The sequence below is a fragment of the Anabrus simplex genome, chromosome 1, assembly GCF_040414725.1.
Source record: "Anabrus simplex isolate iqAnaSimp1 chromosome 1, ASM4041472v1, whole genome shotgun sequence".
NCBI lineage: Eukaryota > Metazoa > Arthropoda > Insecta > Orthoptera > Tettigoniidae > Anabrus > Anabrus simplex.
Genome location: NC_090265.1, coordinates 398,989,132 through 399,011,562, shown reverse-complemented (window position 1 = coordinate 399,011,562; position 22,431 = coordinate 398,989,132). Strand labels below are relative to the sequence as shown.

The window sequence follows — 22,431 nt, the reverse complement described above, 5'->3', positions numbered from 1 at the left end:
CAGAAGACGTCAACCTTTCAGAGATTCGATCTCGATATTAAGGACGTTCAGCATGAGCACAAAGCGAGAATCGCAATAAATTGCATTTTTAAAATGTTAAATTTTCTTTTCATAGCGTTGTGCCGAACTAAAAAGCGCGGTTCAACTTATTTAGCAGATGAATTTGCTTTCTTATCTTCCTACAATCTCTTCATCCTCGCACTGTGTTATTTTCTTCCCTCCATGCAATGGTGGTCCTCACCATGGCTTCTTTTAGCAAAATGATATTTGTTCACCAACGTTCTAAAGCATTATAATAATAATAATAATAATAATAATAATAATAATAATAATAATAATAATAATAATAATAATAATAATAATAATAATTAACATTTGTCCTACAATGATTGCATTTTTTATAGTTGCTTACGAAAAAATGACTAAATCTCTAAAATAATACAGCAGATAATTCTTTCAGTTATTTCTACGCTATCATTACGTTAGAAGCGATTTACCTTCGAAATAAGTACATGATCCGCACAAGATATCACACAGTTCGCTTTGGATGTTGTCCATAAAGGTTAAGTATCCCTGCTCTTCATTAACGTTCCCAGGCATTGATATCACTTTGAAGTGTAAACATTTAGGTCGAGAAATAAAGTCCCCTAAGCAGCATTGACATCCTGCTAGTTTAGGTAAGAATGCACTCTGTTGTTTATAATTCTTCAACAAAGTATTATCCAACAATGTTTTTTTTTTTTTTTTGCTTAGTAAAAACGTGACTTGCTTACTGAAAAGCAAATTAGTGCTCAGTCAGCTGTCCACAGATGAGAGACACCGATCTCATACAGGTATGTATCTGTGGATAAACGTATATTCTATTCGAGACATGGTGGATTCGTATTCCATCTTGAGCAGCCAGCAATAAAGTTTGCTAGGGCTTCTCATTTTTACATCATGCAAATTCTGGGGCAGTACCATGATGAATACCACGTTCAATGCCTACCGATTCGCCCTTTTCTATTACAGCATCGTTTTAGGTTCTTCGGTCTCTCGAAACTCATTTATGAATACATACATTTAGAAACTACCTGAAAAAGAAACAACTTAAATTTTAATAATTATAATGCTATTGTTTTTACGTCCCACTAACTACTTTGGCGGTTTTCGGAGACGCCGAGGTGCCGGAATTTTGCCCCGCAGGAGTTCCTTTACGTGCCAGTAAATCTACCAACATGACGCTGACGTATTTGCGCACCTTCAAATACCACCGGATTGAGCCAGGATCGAACCTGCCAAGTTGGGGCCAGAAGGCCAACGCCTCAACCGTCTGAGCCTCTCAGACCGGCACTTTTTTAATGTTATGTCTAAATGTATTTAGTCATAAGTTGACTCAGTCGAAACTGAAAGGAAATGGCTTCAAATATCACAAAATATTCCAGCATCGTCAAAAAGGTGTCTGTATTTGTGCGACGATAAGTTAATCATTTTCATAAAAGTTGAGTACCGTGAACAGAGCAAAGTAAAGAACATTTCTTTAAGAATGAGAATAACCATTATGGATGATCTACTTTACGTCGCAGATAGGTCTTATGGCTACGATGGCATAGGAAAGGTCTAGGAGTGGGAAGTAGGCGACCATGGTCTTATTCAAAATACAGCCCAGCATTTGCCTGGTGTGAAAATGGGAAACCACAGAAAACCATCTTCAGTGCTGCAGACAGTCGGATTCGAATCCACTATCTCCCGAATGCAAGCCCATAGTTACGTGTCCCAAACAGCACGGATACTTGCTGGGTTGTGACCATTATGAACCATGACAAAATTGTTGAAATGTATCTTATCAAGTGTCTTCCACTGTGTATCAATTCCAGTATCACAATATTGGTAGCCTTCATTCAGGAGCTGATCAATTTCTTGCGTCAAAGTTTTTTTCGCTTACCTTAATAACTATTTTTATTCTTTATTGTAAAAGTTCAGGCAGGAGCTTACATTACCGAGTAAACTGACTATGATATACTCAGTATGATACTGAATTATTATTATTACCATTAATTAATTAAAAAACTGGTGTAATAAATTTGTTCTACGTAGTGCACAGTTTTTTATCCTCCAATAATTCGCCGATCATTCCGTCTATCACGGACAACTTAAGAATGATTCAGAAAAGGCAGAAAGTGTGAATTAGTAAATAGAGTGACCATCAAAATATTTGAGGAAAATTTAGTCAGTATATATTGGTTTGATATTTGAAAACTGCATTATATTTTGGAATTGACTTTTTCTACAAACACCCCCCCCCCCCCAATTATATAAAATTGGTCCTCCAATTGGAAATTTCTGAGCAAGGCATTACCGAAGGTATTGTGTCGAGGATTTTTCATCTCTTTTCAGTGTACCAGTATAGAAAGATACGGCAAGAGCTGAACATTTTCCTTATTCAAAATTCTACAAAATACTTCGCAGCAATACGATGAAGCTCGCCCACAAGATCTATACTGCTTGAAAGTTAAAGAATTCGTCGTAGTGCATGTTTCATTCATGGTTATGAACAACAACCTTGAAGTGTAGGAGGAAGATATTATTCTAAAATGACATTTTCACAACAGAATCTTCTACATTATTCCCTTCACGAGCTTTAAACCCCATTAGATCTACTTTATTGTTAAAACATCTGTGTTTTTTCTTACTTTCAAAGGTATCATAACATCTTATGTTTAACATTCCGTGACTTCCGCTACACATTATAAGTTTTTCTTATGAACAGGCATTGTGTGAGTTTATGATGACGGTGAGTAGACCATCATTTGCAATATAAAATTGGAACAATAAAATCTAATAGCAATAGTTTCAAACTGATTACCGTATTTCGAAAACACAGTAGTTTAGTATTACCTAAACAGAGTATTAACATTTATTGGGTACTGAGGTCTTGTACCCAAAATATACAATTTTAAAACTGTACTGAAGAAAATACCAACTGGTTTGTACGTTAATGTCAGTATCGTGCAGTATCCTTCTGAAAAATTCCTTTAGCAGTATTAATAGCCTATTATGTTTAACATGATTCAGATTAATTTACTAAACTCTCCATAATTTTTAAAATTATAATTTTTACCACTTTGCTTTCATTGTATCATTTATGAGCATAAATGGCCTAATATTTATTTTATTCATTTACACTAATAATAATTTCGTGTGGCTATTTCTAGCCGAGTGCAGCCCTTGTAAGGCAGACCCTCCAATGAGGGTGGGCGGCATCTGCCATGTGTAGGTAACTGCGTGTTAATGTCGTGGAGGATAGTGTTATGTGTGGTGTGTGAGTTGCAGGGATGTTGGGGACAGCACAAACACCCAGCCCCCGGGCCATTGGAATTAACCAATGAAGGTTAAAATCCCCGACCCAGCCGGGAATCGAACCCGGGACCCTCTGAACCGAAGGCCAGTACGCTGACCATTCAGCCAACGAGTCGGACATTTACACTAATGATATGAAAGAAGCTAATTCGTATGTTTAAATCGAGATGTAATCGTTAACCTTCCATCCAAAAATGAATCGCATGCAAACTAACACTCTACGTTCAGCGAAAATGATTATTCACTTTAAGAAAGCATAGTCGAGTATAACAATACCAATTAGGCCTATCCTAGAAATAAGTGTAACAAAATGTTAGTATTTGAAAATGGTTCGTAATTCGGATAGGCACATGAAGAGTACCAAAACATAGCAAGTGAGTGTAAGTCGGTACGTGTTTTCTATGCTTCATTTTAAGTCATCACAAAAACAAATGCATAACCACATTCTCAAAACCAAAGAAAATCTTGGAAACAACTACAGTGGTCGAAGAGTTCAAAATAAAAAGTATGACAAAATAACTTCTGATTAATATAGGCCTACTTCGTATGTCCATAATTACGTTACGGAACAGGCATTTAGCCTACTTTAAGGATAAGTAGTGAATTCACATGTTTATTTTTATAGAATTTATCATTTCTAGTAAGTATCGGCGTTGTATCTTCCCTATTTGTCGAGCACGCTTACAAAGTTTCAGGCCTAAGTAAACTTAGGCTTATATTGTATATTACAGGCCAAAATGTCAATATCTTGATAACGTTGGCTCTACCGCTTATTACCAAACAAATGTTACTTTAGCCGTGTTTTAAGTAATCAATTGCACTGAAATACTCCAGAATATATATAAATACAATACACAAGATGTTACGTTAATTTGTAACATACGAGGTCAGTACTATAAAAATGCTAAAAAGAGAAATGTATTTTAGTAATATTGCCAATGTTGAAACTGAATAAATTTTCTCGCTTTTCAGGTATTGTGCATTGGTCAGGACTGTCAGATGAAAGATTTGGTCTTAAGGAGAGATCATTCCGATGTAATGTAGGACGATACATCATCCAGTGTTCACTCAGAGATCGGCATACTAAATTTAGGAAGCAGCTGAAGTGTGTGAAGAAACACCGGAATTTAAATCGCAATTAAACCATGAATTCTGAGTAAGACTGATAAAATGTTATGTCTAGTGCTTAAAACAGGCAGTTTTAGGAAGAAAAAACAAAAATGTACCGGGCAAGTTGGCCGTGCGGTTAGGGGCTCGCAGCTGTGAGCTTGCATCCGGGAGAGAGTGGGTTAGAACCCCACTGTCGGCAGCTCTGAAGATGGCTTTCCGTGGTTTCCCATGTTCACAACAGGCAAATGCTGGGGCTGTAACTTAATTAACGCCACGGCCGCATCCTTCAAATCCCATCCATCCCACCCCATCCCATCCCAACCCATCCCATCCCATCCTATCCCATCCCATCCCATCCCATCCCATACCACACCATACCATCCCATCCCATCCCATCCCATCGCATCATCGCCATAAGACCTATCTGAGTCGGTGTGACGTAAAACAAATTGTAAAAACAAATGTATATTTGCACCATTGAAATTAACAACAGTTTTCAGCCATAGCAACTGAATAGTGCATTCATCAAGAGCAATAATCTGCTGATCGGAGATTACAGTAACTGTCAAAAATATTGGCTATGTTTACTTGAGGGTTCTGTAAAATTACAATAAGATGTTACCATTAATATGACAGTTAAAGACCGACGAGCAACCAAAGTGCTACTTACCAGACACATTATCAATAGGCCTACTAGTAGAAATTCAATGGTTTGAACACCCCTTTCCAACAAAAAAATCTTTTTTTTTTAAATCCAGAGACGAATAAACGCTCCCAGAGTTATTTTTAAAATGTTACATCATTACGATAAGGACGGTGTAATTGTTCTGAACTATTTCATCTCTGAAGCATCGCATTCTCCACGTCAAACAGCAGAGTTCATACAGTGATAAGTCTAACTGTGACATCGAAAAACCATGAACTCTATTTACTATGGTCTGATATTTATTCACTATCCTATATTATTAACTAGCATATCCCGCGTGAATTATTACACGTTAGGTGCTGTGCAATTAGCAAAGGAAGTACGGAAAATTCCCTACATTTTTCTAATAACAGACAAATAGGATGCTTTTGGCTTCATATTCTCTTTGAAAGTGTAAACCACGTTTGATTTTTAATTACCTTCGCATTCCATCCTAGCGACGTTTTGCTGATTTTTTTTCATGAGAGTCACCATCGGAAATGTACCTTTCTAGCTGCTTTTCAAATACAAGATACTGCTTCAGATAGAGATCTTTATATTATTTTAACGTAACTGAATATTCATTAAGGAATTTTAAATGTAAAAGTTCTGCTCGTGGATGTTTCGTGAGCTTAGACAGTCAGCGCATAGTTTTGAACAGATATACTAAAAAGATCTTATTTCCTTCCGTTGCTTTCCTCGGAGGACCATGAAAATGAACACCGTCTTGTTCGTAGGTCCGTCATCAGTCTAATGAGAATTTAACTGTGTGTGGATCAGATTTTCAATATTTTCCGATTTAATAATCTGTTCGTTTGGAATACTTGTAAGGTTGACAGACTTTCTCATTTTAGTGGGTCGAGCTTCGTGGCACAGTCGGTCAGCCGTTGACCTTCTGTTACCAAGATAGTGGGTTCGGTCATAGTTGAGGTCGGTGGCATTTAAGAGTGTTAAAATACAACAACGTCACGTCATTGGATTTCGACATGTTAAGGAACTTATGTGCGACAAAAGTTTCCAACTCCCGGCGTCTTAAGATCGTTAGCAGGACGTCAAATAAATAACATAGAAGCAAAACTTTCCTCCTGACATAGGCCTAACCCTAAATCTAGTCACTATAAGTCTTCATAAAATGCTGAATACGTTTTGAACAAATCGATCCGCGAATCGCATAAATCATTTAATTTTCGGATAAACAACTTTTCAGAAAATATTCCCGAGTTTTAAAAATGTTCCATCTCTCACTTGTCTATCTCGTACCTGGAGAAAATCTTCGAAATTTTCAAAAGAGAAGAGTAGCTAGTACCGATTACTGGACACTCAGGGTTGAGCGTCCATAGTCGGGAATGTGGTTGAGAGTCACATCAGAGAGAAATTATCTCAAAAATAAGGCATTATGAGAACTAAAATGACGAGCACGTTGTAATTATAGGTTTTAGCATTACGCTAAAGGAGTATCGTCTCATTTTTTCCAGTGATCAAATCTTAGAGTGCCTCCAGCCTCGGAAATTGTTCAAAATCACCACTCATAAAGAAAGAAAATAGAAATAAATATATTGTATTTAATGATTGACGTATTAGAATTACTAACTATTCAACAAATATTTTGATACTATTGGAAACGCTATCGAACAAAAGGAAGTGTATCATCGAAGTGCAAAAAATAATAGATTTTGACTAAGAACTACTGTAAACGTTATTAGCAAAATAATGAATCCCCTTTTGAGATAACGATTATAACGGTTTGAATTACGACTGTAATATTACATTTACAGCTTCAAAATCGCCGGAATAATGGGGTAGGGTAAAAGCTAACATTTCTATATTTTCCATAGCCATTTTGGACTCTAGAAATTCTTCGTCGTTATCCACAATGAGATCTTTCCATATTAAATAAATAGCCATAATTTCTCAAGAATATTCGGCTTGCCTGTTCGTTTTTCAACCCCTACACACAGTCAAGAAAAATGTAATCTTACCACGAACAATACTGCGTTTAGAACACTTCTATGGTACACAAAGATTTGCGTATATACCCAAGAATTTTCCACAAATCATAGTGAGAATTCTGAGTGTACACCTTACATTCAGATTTGATCATTAGGCCTAAGAATATTGGGACAGTTTATTTTCAGAAGCAGAAAATCTTGGATGGCTGTATAAGGAGTGTAAGAGTAGCCCAGCGACTTCCGAAATATGGGTATGTATCGACCCGGAAAGAATTTCCATCAATATAAGCACTTGAATTTAAATTGTCTTATCCTATAAAGATATACGTAGCTAGGGTGAGAGTGAGGAGTCGGCAATTAAACCTACTTCTGAGCAGTGTACATACGCGTTATCACCAAAGAATTGGATATTACCCGTCTCTGACAGGATTACGTTTGACTGCTGAGAGTGTAATGGTGTTGTCCAGCTTACAAATGCATAATTTCCGCAGTCTACAGCTTCAAAATTAAAATAATTACTTTGAATCTAGATTCTTCTTCATTCATTCTTCTCCAGAGTCTATATCTTGTCTTCAGTGAGCATTACGGTCATCCTGTCCCACTGCACTTTGTCGCTGCACGTTCTGAATAACCCGGTAGATATCATGTCTATCCATTGTGAATATCCTTCAACCATGAAGTGCACGTTCTTCCTAATCAACTTCTCCTTCTCCCCTCAACTTATCCTACAATGCACGTTCTTCCTAATCAACTTCTCCTTCTCCCTTCAACTTATCCTACAATGCACGTTCTTCTTAATCAACTTCTCCTTCTCCCTTCAACTTATCCTACAATGCACGTTCTTCCTAATCAACTTCTCCTTCTCCCTTCAACTTATCCTACAATGACGAGCTGAAAGAGTTGGTGTTTCTCCTTTCGAATTCTGAGGCCACTATACTAATCATATTCCGTTTCTTTATTTGTGTGTGATCTTCACTCCGTTATTTGTCCTCCACAGTGCAGTACCATAATGTACAACGTATCGTAACATCACATCCCAAACGCTTCTCTTCGTTTCATAAATCTACCTCCTCAGGGCAATTGGTCAATCGACGTGACTCTTATAATGCCTGATTTTTCTTTTGGTGAGGAATTAAGCCTACTTAAAATACAATGAAAAATATCTTTTTACATTAAAACATCAAAATATATCCTGAAAAATATTTATAGCACAGCATAAGGAAATATGTATAGCATTATATAAGAGCAAATTTTGCATTTTCAATTACAGTTTCGTTGTTGTTTAAAGGGGCCTAACAGGTAGGTCATCGGCCCGAAGATTACAGTTTAGAATGACAGATGATTAGTTGCTAGATCAACCTTGCGAACTTGAACACGGGCGGCCAATATCACACCACCTTCACTTCCTAAACGTAGTCAACTAACTCGAGAATGCAACTTACGTAATAAATACGTACAAACATGGAAGTCTTAAATAGGCCTTTTATATCTTAATTGTATAATAGCAAAGTTTAACCCTGTAATATTAATAATAATAATATTAATAATAATAATAATAATAATAATAATACAATCATTTCAGATTAATTTTGAGCAACAGTGATACGGATAAAATTAAAATTGAAGAATTTACATTGTAAATACTATGTTAATAATACTATAATAATACTATACAAAATATACCGAGCTCGATAGCTGTAGTCGCTTAAGTGCGGCCAGTATCCAGTATTCGGGAGATAGTAGGTTCGAACCCCACTGTCGGCAGCCCTGAAAATGGTTTTCCGTAGTTTCCCATTTTCACACCAGGCAAATGCTGGGGCTGCACCTTAATTAAGGCCACGGCCGCTTCCTTCCCACTCCTAGCCCTTACCTGTCCCATCGTCGTCATAAAGACCTATCTGTGTCGGTGCGATGTAAAGCAACTAGCAAAAAAAAAGAAAAGAATTTCACACTTATTAAATGAAATAATGTTTATAAATATTAAATACTTTGTCTTTAAATTAAATCGAGTGGTGTACAGTATCTCTTTCATTCAGTCACATTACGTTCTACCCCAAATTATTGAAAATAAAGTAGTGCCTACGAAAATGAAATGGTGTATGGCTTTTAGTGCCGGGAGTGTCCGAGGACAAGTTCGGCTCGCCAGGTGCAGGTCTTTTGACTTGACGCCCGTAGGCGATCTGCCGTCGTGATGAGGATGAGATGATGATGAAGACGACACATACAGTACACCCAGTCCCCATGCCAGCAAAATTAACCAATGATGGTTCAAATTCCTGACCCTGCCGGGAATCGATTCCGGGATCCCTGTGACCAAAGGCCAGCACGCTAACCATTTAGCCATGGAGCCGGACTAGTAATAATTACGTTAGAATTTATATCATAATTCTCAGAGGTGTCTTAACGTATTTGAAGTAGACAATTGCTCTCGCTTTCCCATCATTAAATACGCAAAAGTAAATGTTTCTCGGTTCCACAACAATTCATAAGAATCAAGTACTTCCAATATAGGCCTACAATTTTCTCTTCTGTAAAAATGCTTTTGTGGAACATGTTTTGCCACATAACGCAAATTCCAGGAAAATTTAAGAAGTTCAATAATAATAATAATAATAATAATAATAATAATAATAATAATAATAATAATAATAATAATAATAATACCATTAAATTAACATAAGTTACACGAATTGAATTCTTATTACATCATATGGACACTGGACCAGACAGAAAGATATTCGAACATGCAAATGTATTATTATTATTATTATTATTATTATTATTATTATTATTATTATTTCAATGACAGCAATTATGCGTTTAAGTACTTTTTAGTAGCTCTTTATCATTTAGAAAATTATTCATAGGCCTAGATTGCGTGGGAGAAAGAAAAAGCGCTGTTATTTCCGAAGAAAATTGTGAATAGCTTTAATAATGATCTGATTGACTTTCTGTCTTGCATAATCCACTATTATTTTCGTAAAATGCAAACCTCTATGAAATTAGTGTTTTCCTTCGCCAAGAGACGAAATATATTTAATAAGTGAGTTTCTATACGCTGGCGAATACAAATCATAATCACACGGCACTGAAGTACCAAACCAGTCCACGAACTAAGGCCCTCGTAAGAAAAAGCGAGGGAGAAAGAGAGAGAGAGGTTTGCAAAAATCCACCCTTCTGAGAAGGGCATGACCCTTGCAGGGCAGGTTTTGCAAATCTCTTTACATCCTTTTGACCGCGGTCTGAATAGGAGGCAAGATCGCAACAAGACGGGAGTTGGTCACACTAGTAAGTAGGTTATTTCAACACTCTCATAAAATTCTGCAATTAATAATTAAGAATTTGCTATCAGATAATTCCACCAAAAAAATGTAATATCTTAGGCTATGTGAAATGCAATTCAGTCACTTAGAAGCCAAGATATTAAAGATGCTCCTACAGTCAGTAATATTTGCACATGTCTAGGCTTAAATGTTCGTTACTCTTAATGCGCAAAAAGTGAAACCTGTTCCGCAAGGGTAGGTTTTTTGCGAATTACTCCATGTAATAATGTTGGCAAGGGTTGCGTAGTTAACAGGAATACATAACTTCCCTTACCCCTACCATTCTGAGCGGTAAAAGTGAAGACTTGCCTTACCTCAAGTGGCTGGATTCGCGAATTTTTGCGACTGGGTCTGGTTTGGCAAGCTTTAGCGGGCGAGAGACGCTCGCCAGCCGCCAAGTCTGCCGCGCGAGCTCCGTAGTACTTGTCCTTCCAATTCACTGAAGCAACTTCGTATCTTGTCATCACTAGTACGCATCACTTTCTCACCCTTCAGCAAGTTCAATACAGGTCTCTCCTCTGTTTTCCGCTGTTCACATTGAATGTTCATATGTAACTAATGCCATTTTATTCCCTACGATCACGTGACGCACCTGATATATTTAACAGAATTTAAAGGACGACTCTCTACTGCTGGTGGCAGAAATGGATGACACAGTGAAGGAGTTTGCATTGTCATTAATCTTGGCTGTTTGCGATCAGTGACACTCTCACTTTCGGCCACCAACTATCACAATAGGCCCAGTGATAACAAGAAACAGAGTTCGTCTCTTTGCCCACCATTATGTTGCCGCTCTTGTCCAATGCCCGTGATAGGCCTATCCCCTTCTACACCCTGCAAGATTATGGGACCTTTCCTTCCATTGTTTCTTTATTTTTTTTATTTTGTGAACAAGGACCCGCCATTTAGACCTGCAATATGGCGTGTGCTCATACCCACAAAAGACAGCTATAAGCCTACTCCTCAGAGAGAGTCAGTTCTCCTTCGATTCCCGGCGAGTGCTGGGCAATTCCACCCTCAAAGGAAGAACACCGATCGTTTTGAATTACACTTAATATATATTATCATCTGCCATAGCAGGTTTAGAAATTTAAGCTATGAGCCAAGAAATAGTGATATATAATTCTGAACTGTTGCAGCACGTTTTTGTCTAACACAGACAGGTAATCTTCCACACACTTATGAAGGCTCTTTTTGTTACCAAGTCACGCTTACGCAATGCTGACGTTATGTCTGGATTTTCACAGAGGTTTGTATAATTATTATTATTGTAGCGAGGCAGGTCAAGCCAGGCGCACTGCACGTGAAGATTGGCCTGGACTACAAACAACACTAAGGAACTAACTGCACTCGCGCATGCGTCCCACTCCCTGCTTGCGCTCTCCGGCTTAACTGTGTTACACACGGCAGAAAAGAAGTCGTTTGTGACCACGAACTTTTAACTATGGCAAACTCAATCGATAGTAAAGTGGCGTTCATATAGAAACTATAACTGATAACTTTAGAATGTTAGAAACATATTTAAATGATCACACTAGCATGAATTTAATCTTATTTCTCCCAAATTAGTTATTTGTAATTATTTTAATATTTAAAGCAAATTAAAAATTTATTGGAAGAAGGACGACTCAGTTGTTAAAGCAACATATTTGTAAGCATGGAGTGGCAACAAGAGAAAAAGACAACTTACACAAAAGTGATATTAATTAAAAGGAAATAACACATTTACTCTTATAGAGGTACATAAATGACGAGAAATTGTTCTAAATATGAAGTGCCATCATGTTAAAAACTGACGTTAAATGAAACTATCCTCCTGAGGCATTTCCACGATTTTAGAGATAATTTATTAAATTCACTACTCAAAGACCATCGCAAAGCAAAATCTGGATTAACCAATATTTGGGAAATTATTCTAGTAAAAAAAAATAATAACAAATAATTTGTATTTAGCTGGCTGAAATTAAAGTTGGCTATAAGGATTCACAATACTATAGCAAGTTTTTAAATTAACAGTTTATAGGCAGTGGTGAATAAAGGAAGTGAAATATACATATCACAAAGAAAGATTTCTGATTTGCGGCACACTGAGTGTAAGTAGATATCTTAAAATCCTGATGGATCACACCGGCAGGGATGACATCTTTGTTGATTTGAGTATGTTGCAAAAGTCGACAAAGACGTAATCGTGCCTCTGGCTCTGATCATGTCCCACAACTTCAGGGTTCTTGAGATGATACTTGTTAAGATATAGGCCTACACAACTCTATCTGTAATTTTTTCCCTTTATCGACTTCTACTGTCTGTGTTTCATTAGTCTCAGATCTGACAGTTGAGTCACACATCATTAGGAACATGTTGGACAATAAATATGACAAATTACGAAGTACAGTATTTCATTCGTCTGCCAAAATTTTACTTTTCCTGGTCGTCCAAACAGAAGTTAATATTTTATCTTTTTTTTCTCCTTCAAGGTTCATCGATGTTCAGCCAGTTATTCAAGAGACCATTGCCCATTAGAGAAATGGCGTCTTTATCACGACGGGAATTACTAAGAAAGAAGCATCCCTTGATGCAAACCTTGAGAAAGGCATCATCACAACCGCTGTATCGGTATCCCGATCCCAAGAATCAGGGAATCAGGACTGTTGTTATCAGTACACCTATCCCAGCCGATACTGCTGGATGAAATACCAGTACATTAACAGTTAAGGAAAAAGTCCCCATAGCGTACTATGTAGTCTATTCTAATAGGTTAGAGTATCACTGCATTTACAATACGTAGTTCGGTATAATAATAATAATAATAATAATAATAATAATAATAATAATAATAATAATAATAATAATAATAATAATAATATTTAAGGTACAAAATAAAATCGTATTTTTCTCTGTGAGTTAATCCATTCAAACTTTCAAATTGAGTGGTCGTAGAAACTTGAACATATGAAACATATGAAGCTTGTACTCTTAAATGTTTTTCGTTGATTAACATAAATTCTAACGGTGATTATTAGTGCATATCAACACAAGTTCAAACTAACGTCAAAGCTTTAGACATTTAGTGGTGAATTATGCGGACTAACTAAACTAAATTAATTTGATGTAAGGCTATATGTCAACTATTCAAAATGCAAAATCCGTAAAATCCCAAACTTACTAGGAAATTCTAACCAAATCAATCACCCTTGTGCAACAGCCCCGGAGAGCCTTGGCCTACCAAGCGACCGCCGCTCAGCTTGAAGGCATGCAGATTACCAGGTGCCGTGTGGTCAGCACGACGAGTCCTCTCGGACGTTATTCTTGGCTTTCTAGACCGGGGCCGCTAACGCACCGTCAGATAGCTCCTCAACTGTAATCACGTAGACTGAGTCAACCTTGAACCAACCCTCAGAATCAGGTAAAAAAATCTCGACCTGGCCGGGAATCGAACCCGGGGCCTCCGCGTAAGAAGGAGGCAAGCTACCCCTACACCGCGGGGCCGGCACTAGGAAATTCTAGTTTTGGCGAATTCTCCAGAAAATTCTCATTTTGACAAAAGTAATTTAGATAATTTAGTTACATGTAAAAAAAATATTATTTCTATCAAAGGCCCTGTAGCCTATACATTTCGGGTTTTGACTAGTATAGTTGAGTTTCATCTACAATTAGCTTATTGTTGTTAGTGAATTCCCGTGTTATCCTAATGGTTTCAAGGAATTCAAACCTGGGTGAGTGACTGTTGCAGTCATTGTTAGTTATTCAGCACGTGTTGAATTGTAAGTAGTGCGCTCGAAAGTTTAAATAGTAAAAGTGCTGAATAATGGATTAATCACATGCATTAACAATGAGTGGCAATATGCAATGTAAAGACTTACGGGTAAGAAGTTTGAAAGTGTGTTCCCTCGAGCAGATACTAAGTTCAGATGTATGTTGTATGTTGGGTAAGAAAAAGAAACCATTATTTCATAACAGGAAATATATATGAGCTTTATCATGAGCTTTTGCCGTAAAGAAGACGACCTTGCAATACCCAAGAATGAAGAGATTGATGTTATTGGTTGTGAAAAAACAATTATTAAGTTATCTGATATACCTATTTGTCTATTAAAATTACTTTGTGTAATAATAATAATAATAATAATAATAATAATAATAATAATAATAATAATAATAATAATAATAATAATAATCGACGGCATAACCACGAACTGTGCATCCACGTGGAGAAAAATAACTGACATGATGCGGAAAGAATGAATTGTATTTCATGGTCACATAGCACTAATATGCCCAATGTCATTGACAAGCAAGATCTTAACCTACATTCTGCGAAAGAAAACCAAAGGACCCTGATTCACAGAGGTGAAAAGAGACTTGCAGCAAACAGGCAAGACTTGGACTGAAGAAAGATACAGCCCCAGGATTTGCCTGGTGTGATAGCAGGAAAATACGGAAAACCATTTTCAGGGCTGCCGACAGTGGGGTTCGAACCTACTATCTCCCGAATGCAAGCTCACAGCTACGCGCCCCTAACCGCAAGGCCAACTCGCCCGGTAGATACTTAAATAGAAAGTTAAATGAGTATATAAAATACAATTGAATTTAGGTCCCTGCCTACCGCGAAATGTCATAAGAGTCATTAAAATTGGTCTCCACGTCTACTTGAACATTGATTTCTAAATTTTGGATTGCTCATTTTCTTTTAGTGACAAATCCATTTTCAAAATATATTTGGAAACATCTTCTACACGGTGATTGTAACAAAATTAGTTTCTTGATATTTCTTGTTTTAAGTGTATAGGTGTTTTAATGGAAGGCTGTACAACTGCAAGGTTTCATATAAGAAGAGTTGTAAGGAAGAGTTTTTTTTTTAAATCAGTCAGTCAGTCAGTTTCCATTTCTAGGAAGTAAAGTGATTCTTTCATTATATATAAAAATAGCTATGGTAAATTTATAAAAAAATCAATAGTTAATGACAGAATTTAAAATGAACGATTGAACATGGTGAAGAAAGATGGCAAAGAAAGATGGTTGGTTAATTTGGCTGGGGAGCAAGAACCAATTTATATACGCAGGAGGCGCACTAGAGACGAGCACCGATCAGCAATAATGATCAAAGTACAGTAAGTGGTCTGCTGATGCATTTAATGAATCTGTCTTACGTAAAATGTTCTTGAATATTTTACAAGTCTTGGTGAATTCAACGATAAATAGTCGAACTGCAATAAAACAACGCGTCAGTTTGTCCTAAAGTGGAATTTGTTCCTTAGATGTGGAGTTGGAGATATTTTAAATTTACCTTTACATATTCACAATCATCAGTGGCAGGATTTCCTTCAGTTAATTCAAGCTGATATTTATAAACTGTATTTACAAGCTGAGTAGCTCAGACGGTAGAGCGCTATCCTTCTGATAATAATGTTATTGGATTTACGTCCCATTAACTAACTACATTTACGGTTTTCGGAGACGCCGAGGTGCCGCAATTTAGTCCCGCAGGAGTCCTTTTACGTGCCAGTAAATCTACCGACACGAGGCTGACATCTGAGCACCTTCAAATACCAGTGGGCTGAACGAGGATAGAACTGCCAATAGAACTCAGAGAATTAGAGTAGGTGAAACTTTATCTGTTCCTGTGATAATTAAGAGGGGAATTCCTCAAGGCAGTATTATTGGACCTTTATGTTTTCTTATATATATCAATAATATGTGTAAAGAAGTGGAATCAGAGATAAGGCTTATTGCAGATGATGTTATTCTGTACAGAGTAATGATTGTGAGCAACTGCAAAATGACCTCGATAATGTTGTAACGTGAACACTAGGCAATGGTATGATGATAAACGGGGTTAAAAGTCAGGTTGTGAGTTTCAGTTTTCAGTCCTCTCAGTTTAAATTACTGCGTTGATGGGGTGAAAGTTCCTTTTGGGAATCATTGTAAGTACCTAGGAGTTAATATAGAATAAGGAAAGTCTTCATTGGGGTAATCACATAAATATGATTATAAATAAAGGGTAGAGATTTCTGCACATGGTTATGAGGGTATTTAGAGGCTGTAGTAAGGATGTAAAGGAGAGGAAATATAAGTCTCTGGTAAGACCCCAACCACAGTATGCTTCCAGTGTATGGGACCCTCACCAGGATTACTTGAGTCAAGAACTGGAAAAAATCCAAAGAAAAGCAGCTCGATTTGTTCTGGATGATTTCCGACCAAAGAATAGCGTTACAAAAATGTTGCAAAGTTTAGGCTGGGAAGACTTGGGAGAAAGGAGACGAGCTGCTCTACTAAGTTGGTATGTTCCGAGCTGTCAGTGGAGAGATGGCGTGGAATGACATCAGTAGACAAATAAGTCTGAGTGGTGTCTTTAAAAGTAGAAAAGATCCCAATATGAAGATAAAGTTGGAATTCAAGAGGATAAATCGTAGCAAATATTCGTTTATAAGAAGGGGAGTTAGGGATTGGAATAACTTACCAAGGGAGATGTTCAACAAATATACAATTTATTTGCGATCATTTAAGAAAAGGCTAGGAAAAAAACAGATAGAGAGTCTGCCACCTGGGCGAATGCCCTAAATGCAGATCAGTAGTGATTGACATTGAAGTTGGGGTCAGAAGGCCAGCGCCTCAACCATCTGAGCCACTCACCCCGGCTATCCTTCTGACTCCAAGTTGGTAGGTTCAACCTTAGCTCAGTCAATTTGTATCTGAGGATGCTCAAATACGCCAGCCTCGTGTCAGGAGACTTACTGGCATGTAAAAGAACTGCAGGGCCAACATCTGGCATCTCGGAGTCTCCGAAAACCGTAAAAATGTAGTTGATGGGAAATAAATCAAATAGCATTATTATTTTATTATAAATTGTATCAAAATAAACTCTTCATATACATTAAAACAGATTTGACTCAAAATAACTAAGCCCAATAATACCATCTGACTATAATACTTGTCGTGAGGGAGGTAAACATTTGACAATATGAAGTGTTGAATATGCGTTTTAAGAGGTCAATGTAAGGATGTCTATAATATCATGGACATTTTCCATTTAGAATTACCAATTAATTGCAATCCGTATAAAAATAATAATTAAATGACAAAAGGATTTTTTTAAAATGCGAAATTAAATGTGCGTTCATTATGGGTAAATGAAAAGAGATTGGTACCTACAGTCGAGCGATATTTTTCCCGGGAGTTTGCTGACGACAGAGCTTAAGTTCAGAGGTTTACTGCGGTTGTAATATCAGGTTCTGTGAAGTATAACCAGAGTGTGTTTAAAGCGGAAGCCTGCTATGCGCTTGAACACCCACCCCAGCTCGAAATGCCCCGGTCAGCAAAAAAACCTTGCACTAACACTTGTTTTTAAATATAATATTTAAAAACATGTATACATATTATAAAACATTATCAGGAGTTGCTTTCATTAAGCACAATAGGAAACATAAATTCAGTTACGATCCTTCCTTTCAGAAAGTATTTTCTAAAAATATTGCGAAGACATTTACCGTAATTAAAAATACAGAATATTTCATTTAAATGACAGACACGTGTAGGCCTATATCGTATCACTGTGCTACAGTGCGCCGAAAATAAGGTAAAAAGTAAGTTATTGGAGAATTTGGCAAGATAACTCGTTGCATTTAAATGCTCTTCTTTGCAGGTTTTTGGGCGTTAACAACTAGAGAAGTTAATATGCCGGTCCCGTGGTGTAGGGGTAGCATGCCTGCCTCTTACGCTTAGGCCCCGGGTTCGATTCCCGACCCGGTCAGGGAGTTTTACCTGGATCTGAGGGTTGGTCCGAGGTCAACTCAGCCTACGTGATTAGAATTGAGGAGCTATCTGACATCTGACGGTGAGATAGCGGCCCTGGTCTAGAAAGCGAAGAGTAACGGTCGAGAGGATTCGTCGTGCTGACCACACGATACCTCGTAATCTGCAGGCCTTCAAGCTGAGCAGCGGTCGCTTCGTAGGCCAAGACTATTCAGGGGCTGTAGTGGCATGGGGTTAGTTAGTTTTAGATAATTTAATAGAGGTGTGGATTATCAATTCCAACACTCATTAATTATTCAAGGCATTTATGCCAATTATCTCTTAAGACATCGGGTTTAAATGTTAAATAACTTAACAGACACCTTTAATTGGTTAAGAAGGGCTAAGATATAATTTTAAAAGTTGTTAAATTTTATTGTTGGGTTCAAAACCAAGTTCTATCGCTTAACGTCAAAATCTGTGTGCGTTATTTTGCTTTCGTATTTAAATTAAGAATATTCGGAGTCAACATGCTTTCCAAATGAGTACCGGTTTCTAAGAATACAACATAAAATATTGTACCACTTAAAACGCGAAATTTACGTAATATAATATATACTGTACATGTAACTCTGTATGAAACATACTGAAACACAAGTTTTCTTGTTTCCCTAAGACACAAAAGAGCTGGAAATTAAAAAACATAGTGTTAGCATATTAAATGTCTGAAATATAAATTAAGAACATTTTAAGAAATTCTACGCAACCAGTTCAAAATCGTTATTTATATCAAATACGTTGTTTAGATAGTTTTGTTAGAATTAAATTGTTTTAGTATTTAAATGAAGAATGTTCAGTGTCAACATGCCTTCCAAATGAGTTCTATTTTCTGAGAAAAAATCTCGTTGCAATTAAAATTTATACGAAATTTGTATAAATTAACAGCCACGTGACTACCTAATTGTCCTTATGTTCGTCTATAGTTCACCAACATTGCGATACTTTGACGCAAGTAATATTCAGAGTCAGAACAAATACATTTTTACCAATAACTACTCATGCATATAACAATATTCGCAATTATTATTCAGTTATAAATTATTTATTTCAGGGTTACAAAAGTATCCAAACGACGACAGAATACTAAAATAATGTAGTATGCAGCCACAAATAGGATTGATATGAAAGCGTTTAGGAACCTTAGGAATATAATACTTATCCTACCTGGTTTCTAAACGGGCGAAATAAATACCCTCTGAGCAATAAAATTAATTGTACAACAATGTTTCTTTAACACAATCCAAAATGAGATTAAAGACCTCGTTTGACACACGAGTATCACTTTATCCATTTGGTCTAGAGATCGGGTAATCTACATGGATCAGTTAATGAAAGACGTTAAATGGTAAGGTGGTTTTCGGTATGGTGAAAGTATGGCACTAAATGCTTTATGATCTGCTTTTCATGCTCATTTCAAAAATAGACTTACCATTCCTCTACCATGTCTAGTTTCCCAGCTTGGTACTAATTCCGTTTGTTACAATTTACAATATCATAAAAGTGGACTGTTTGATGGCATCTGAAGGCTGACTTCAAAAATATTCTTCAATGTTCAGCCCACGTCTTAAAATATATGTTATATGTACATAAATGATAATATATTTACTGTATATATTCGAGAAACAAGGAGTTTCAAACTCACTACACCACATGATACAGTAGACTGTTCAAGGTCAACTAATGTTATGTGTCCAAGACTACTGTCTCTTTGCTGAAGTACTAGCATAAAAGAATGTATCATAAAAGTCTGAGAAAAGCCACCAATATCCTTTTATTTTGTTTTTCAGAACGTCACTCTCAGTTTATTAAAAAACTACAATCATTTCAATAATATAAAGCGGGAATTAAATAAATGTTTCGAAACAGTTAACTTAATTTTAAAACATTAAAAAGAATCATGCAGAATAATGCAACAGTTTTCACTCTATGAGAGTTGAACATTTTCAACACATAGACCTAAAAGAACAGTTGTGAAAGGAATACTATCTCATTCAAATAATGTCAGTACTCTGTGGCCTCAAAAGGTATCACTAATAAACGTTGATTTTATAGAGATTTGCATTGTTTTGATCGTAATCTTCCTGATTCAAGCAACCTTGTAGTTTTGCATGACGATATCGCGATCATAGCCATGAGACTTCCAGTCTTACGTGGAATTCAAATCACAAGGACGTAATTTTCATTTCGAACATCCTACACGCATTTGTCACAATCCATAGGTCCTGTAGTACCTAAGTTGAAACAGAACGGCAAGGATGAGATTTAACATGAACAGAAAAAAATGTAAATTGCAAAGATGTGGAATGTCTTTACATCCCATGTTTCCTCAGTTCTATCTAAAATTTTCGGAAGACAATGTGGAATAGAAAAGATTTGAAATTTTCGTTCACATATGCACAGCCTAATGAGCCAAGGTCAATCAATACCGTTTGTCAATCAATCAATCAATCAGTCAATACTGATCTGCATTTAGGGCAGTCGCCCAGGTGGCAGATTCCCTATCTGTTGCTTTCCTAGCCCTTTCCGAAATGATTTCAAAGAAATTGGAAATTTATTGAACATCTCCCTTGGTAAGTTATTCCAATCCCTAACTCCCCTTCCTATAAATGAATATTTGCCCCAGTTTGTCCTCTTGAATTCCAACTTTATCTTCATATTGTGATCTTTCCTACTTTTATAAACGCCATTCAAACCTATTCGTCTACTAATGTCATTCCACGCCATCTCTCCGCTGACAGCTCGGAACATACCACTTAGTCGAGCAGCTCTTCTTCTTTCTCTCAATTCTTCCCAACCCAAACATTGCAACATTTTTGTAACGCTACTCTTTTGTCGGAAATCACCCAGAACAAATCGAGCTGCTTTTCTTTGGATTTTTTCCAGTTCTTGAATCAGGTAATCCTGGTGAGGGTCCCATACACTGGAACCATACTCTAGTTGGGGTCTTACCAGAGACTTATATGCACTCTCCTTTACATCCTTACTACAACCCCTGAACACCCTCATAACCATGTGCAGAGATCGGTACCCTTTATTTACAATCCCATTTATGTGATTACCCCAGTGAAGATATTTCCTTATATTAACACCTAGATACTTACAATGATCCCCAAAAGGAACTTTCACCCCATCAACGCAGTAATTAAAACTGAGAGGACTTTCCCTATTTGTGAAACTCACAACCTGACTTTTAGCCCCGTTTATCAACATACCATTGTCTGCTGTCCATCTCACAACATTTTCGGATTGATGAGAATTTTCTTTTATAAATTCTTAATGACATGAAAAATTAATAAGCAGGATTTTTAACAATACAACTCAAAATCTAGTACCAGGTCATGGAGTGTATTATTTATGTCGGAAGAAAGTAGGCCTAATCTGAGGACTGGCGCGGAGAAGATTGGCAGACTTACCGTGTAGAGCAGCTAGCGCAGCGGACTAACGCTCGTGTTTCCAGTCTGAAAGGTACAACAGAACAAGAACGTTATGAGTATGGTTGTCTTCAAAAACTGCAAATAAATAATCTCCAAGAACCTTGATTATTATTATTATTATTATTATTATTATTATTATTATTATTATTATTATTAGTATCATCATTATTATCTAAAAATGAGGATGACATTAGCTACAGTATTAATTAATAAGAAGACGTGTTTACTGCTCGTCGTATAAATAGCCTATGGGAATAAAGGAGAGTTTTAATGCATCTTGTACCAGATGTTTGTTATCAGACCGTTGTGAAGGTTAGCGAATTTAAGATAATTTGAAGAAATGTGAATGTGGACATGTCAAGAGACGTTAGAGATCAGATAAAAGGTCAAATAAGTTTATAAATCAAGGCTATCAAGATACGGATTGAAATGTGAAAAAGAGGAAATTTTAAAGTCAGTACAGGTTTATAATCAGGCACAACGCATAATCGCCCATGTCTTAAACGGTAAATGCACATACTACAGATTTAGGTAAAAACCTGAAAGATATCACCAGTAAACTAATTAAGTGTAATGAAGATACAAAAAGAACAGTTCAAAAATAATCTAGAGTTGAATTTTAAATATTATTATTATTATTATTATTATTATTATTATTATTATTATTATTATTATTATTATTGTCATTTATCTGAGATGTTATATTTCGTTTAAATAAACAAATTATGTACAGCTTTACGCAGATAACGGATTTACGTACTAGGTGAAAGTACTGGACTTCAAAGCAAAATAAAGGACAGGAT

At 36.5% G+C, this 22,431-nt stretch overlaps 1 protein-coding gene across 1 annotated transcript in view; it reads right to left on the bottom strand.

The window, feature by feature from the left end:
* Positions 1-10,948, bottom strand: part of LOC136856845 (uncharacterized) — a 1,106,690-nt gene extending 1,095,742 nt beyond the window's left edge. The window contains exon 1 of the mRNA XM_068227126.1: positions 10,721-10,948. Within this exon, the coding sequence (XP_068083227.1) occupies positions 10,721-10,870 (150 nt within the window). The 5' untranslated portion in view covers positions 10,871-10,948. The remainder of the gene's footprint in view (positions 1-10,720) is intronic.
* Positions 10,949-22,431: the final 11,483 nt, after the last annotated feature.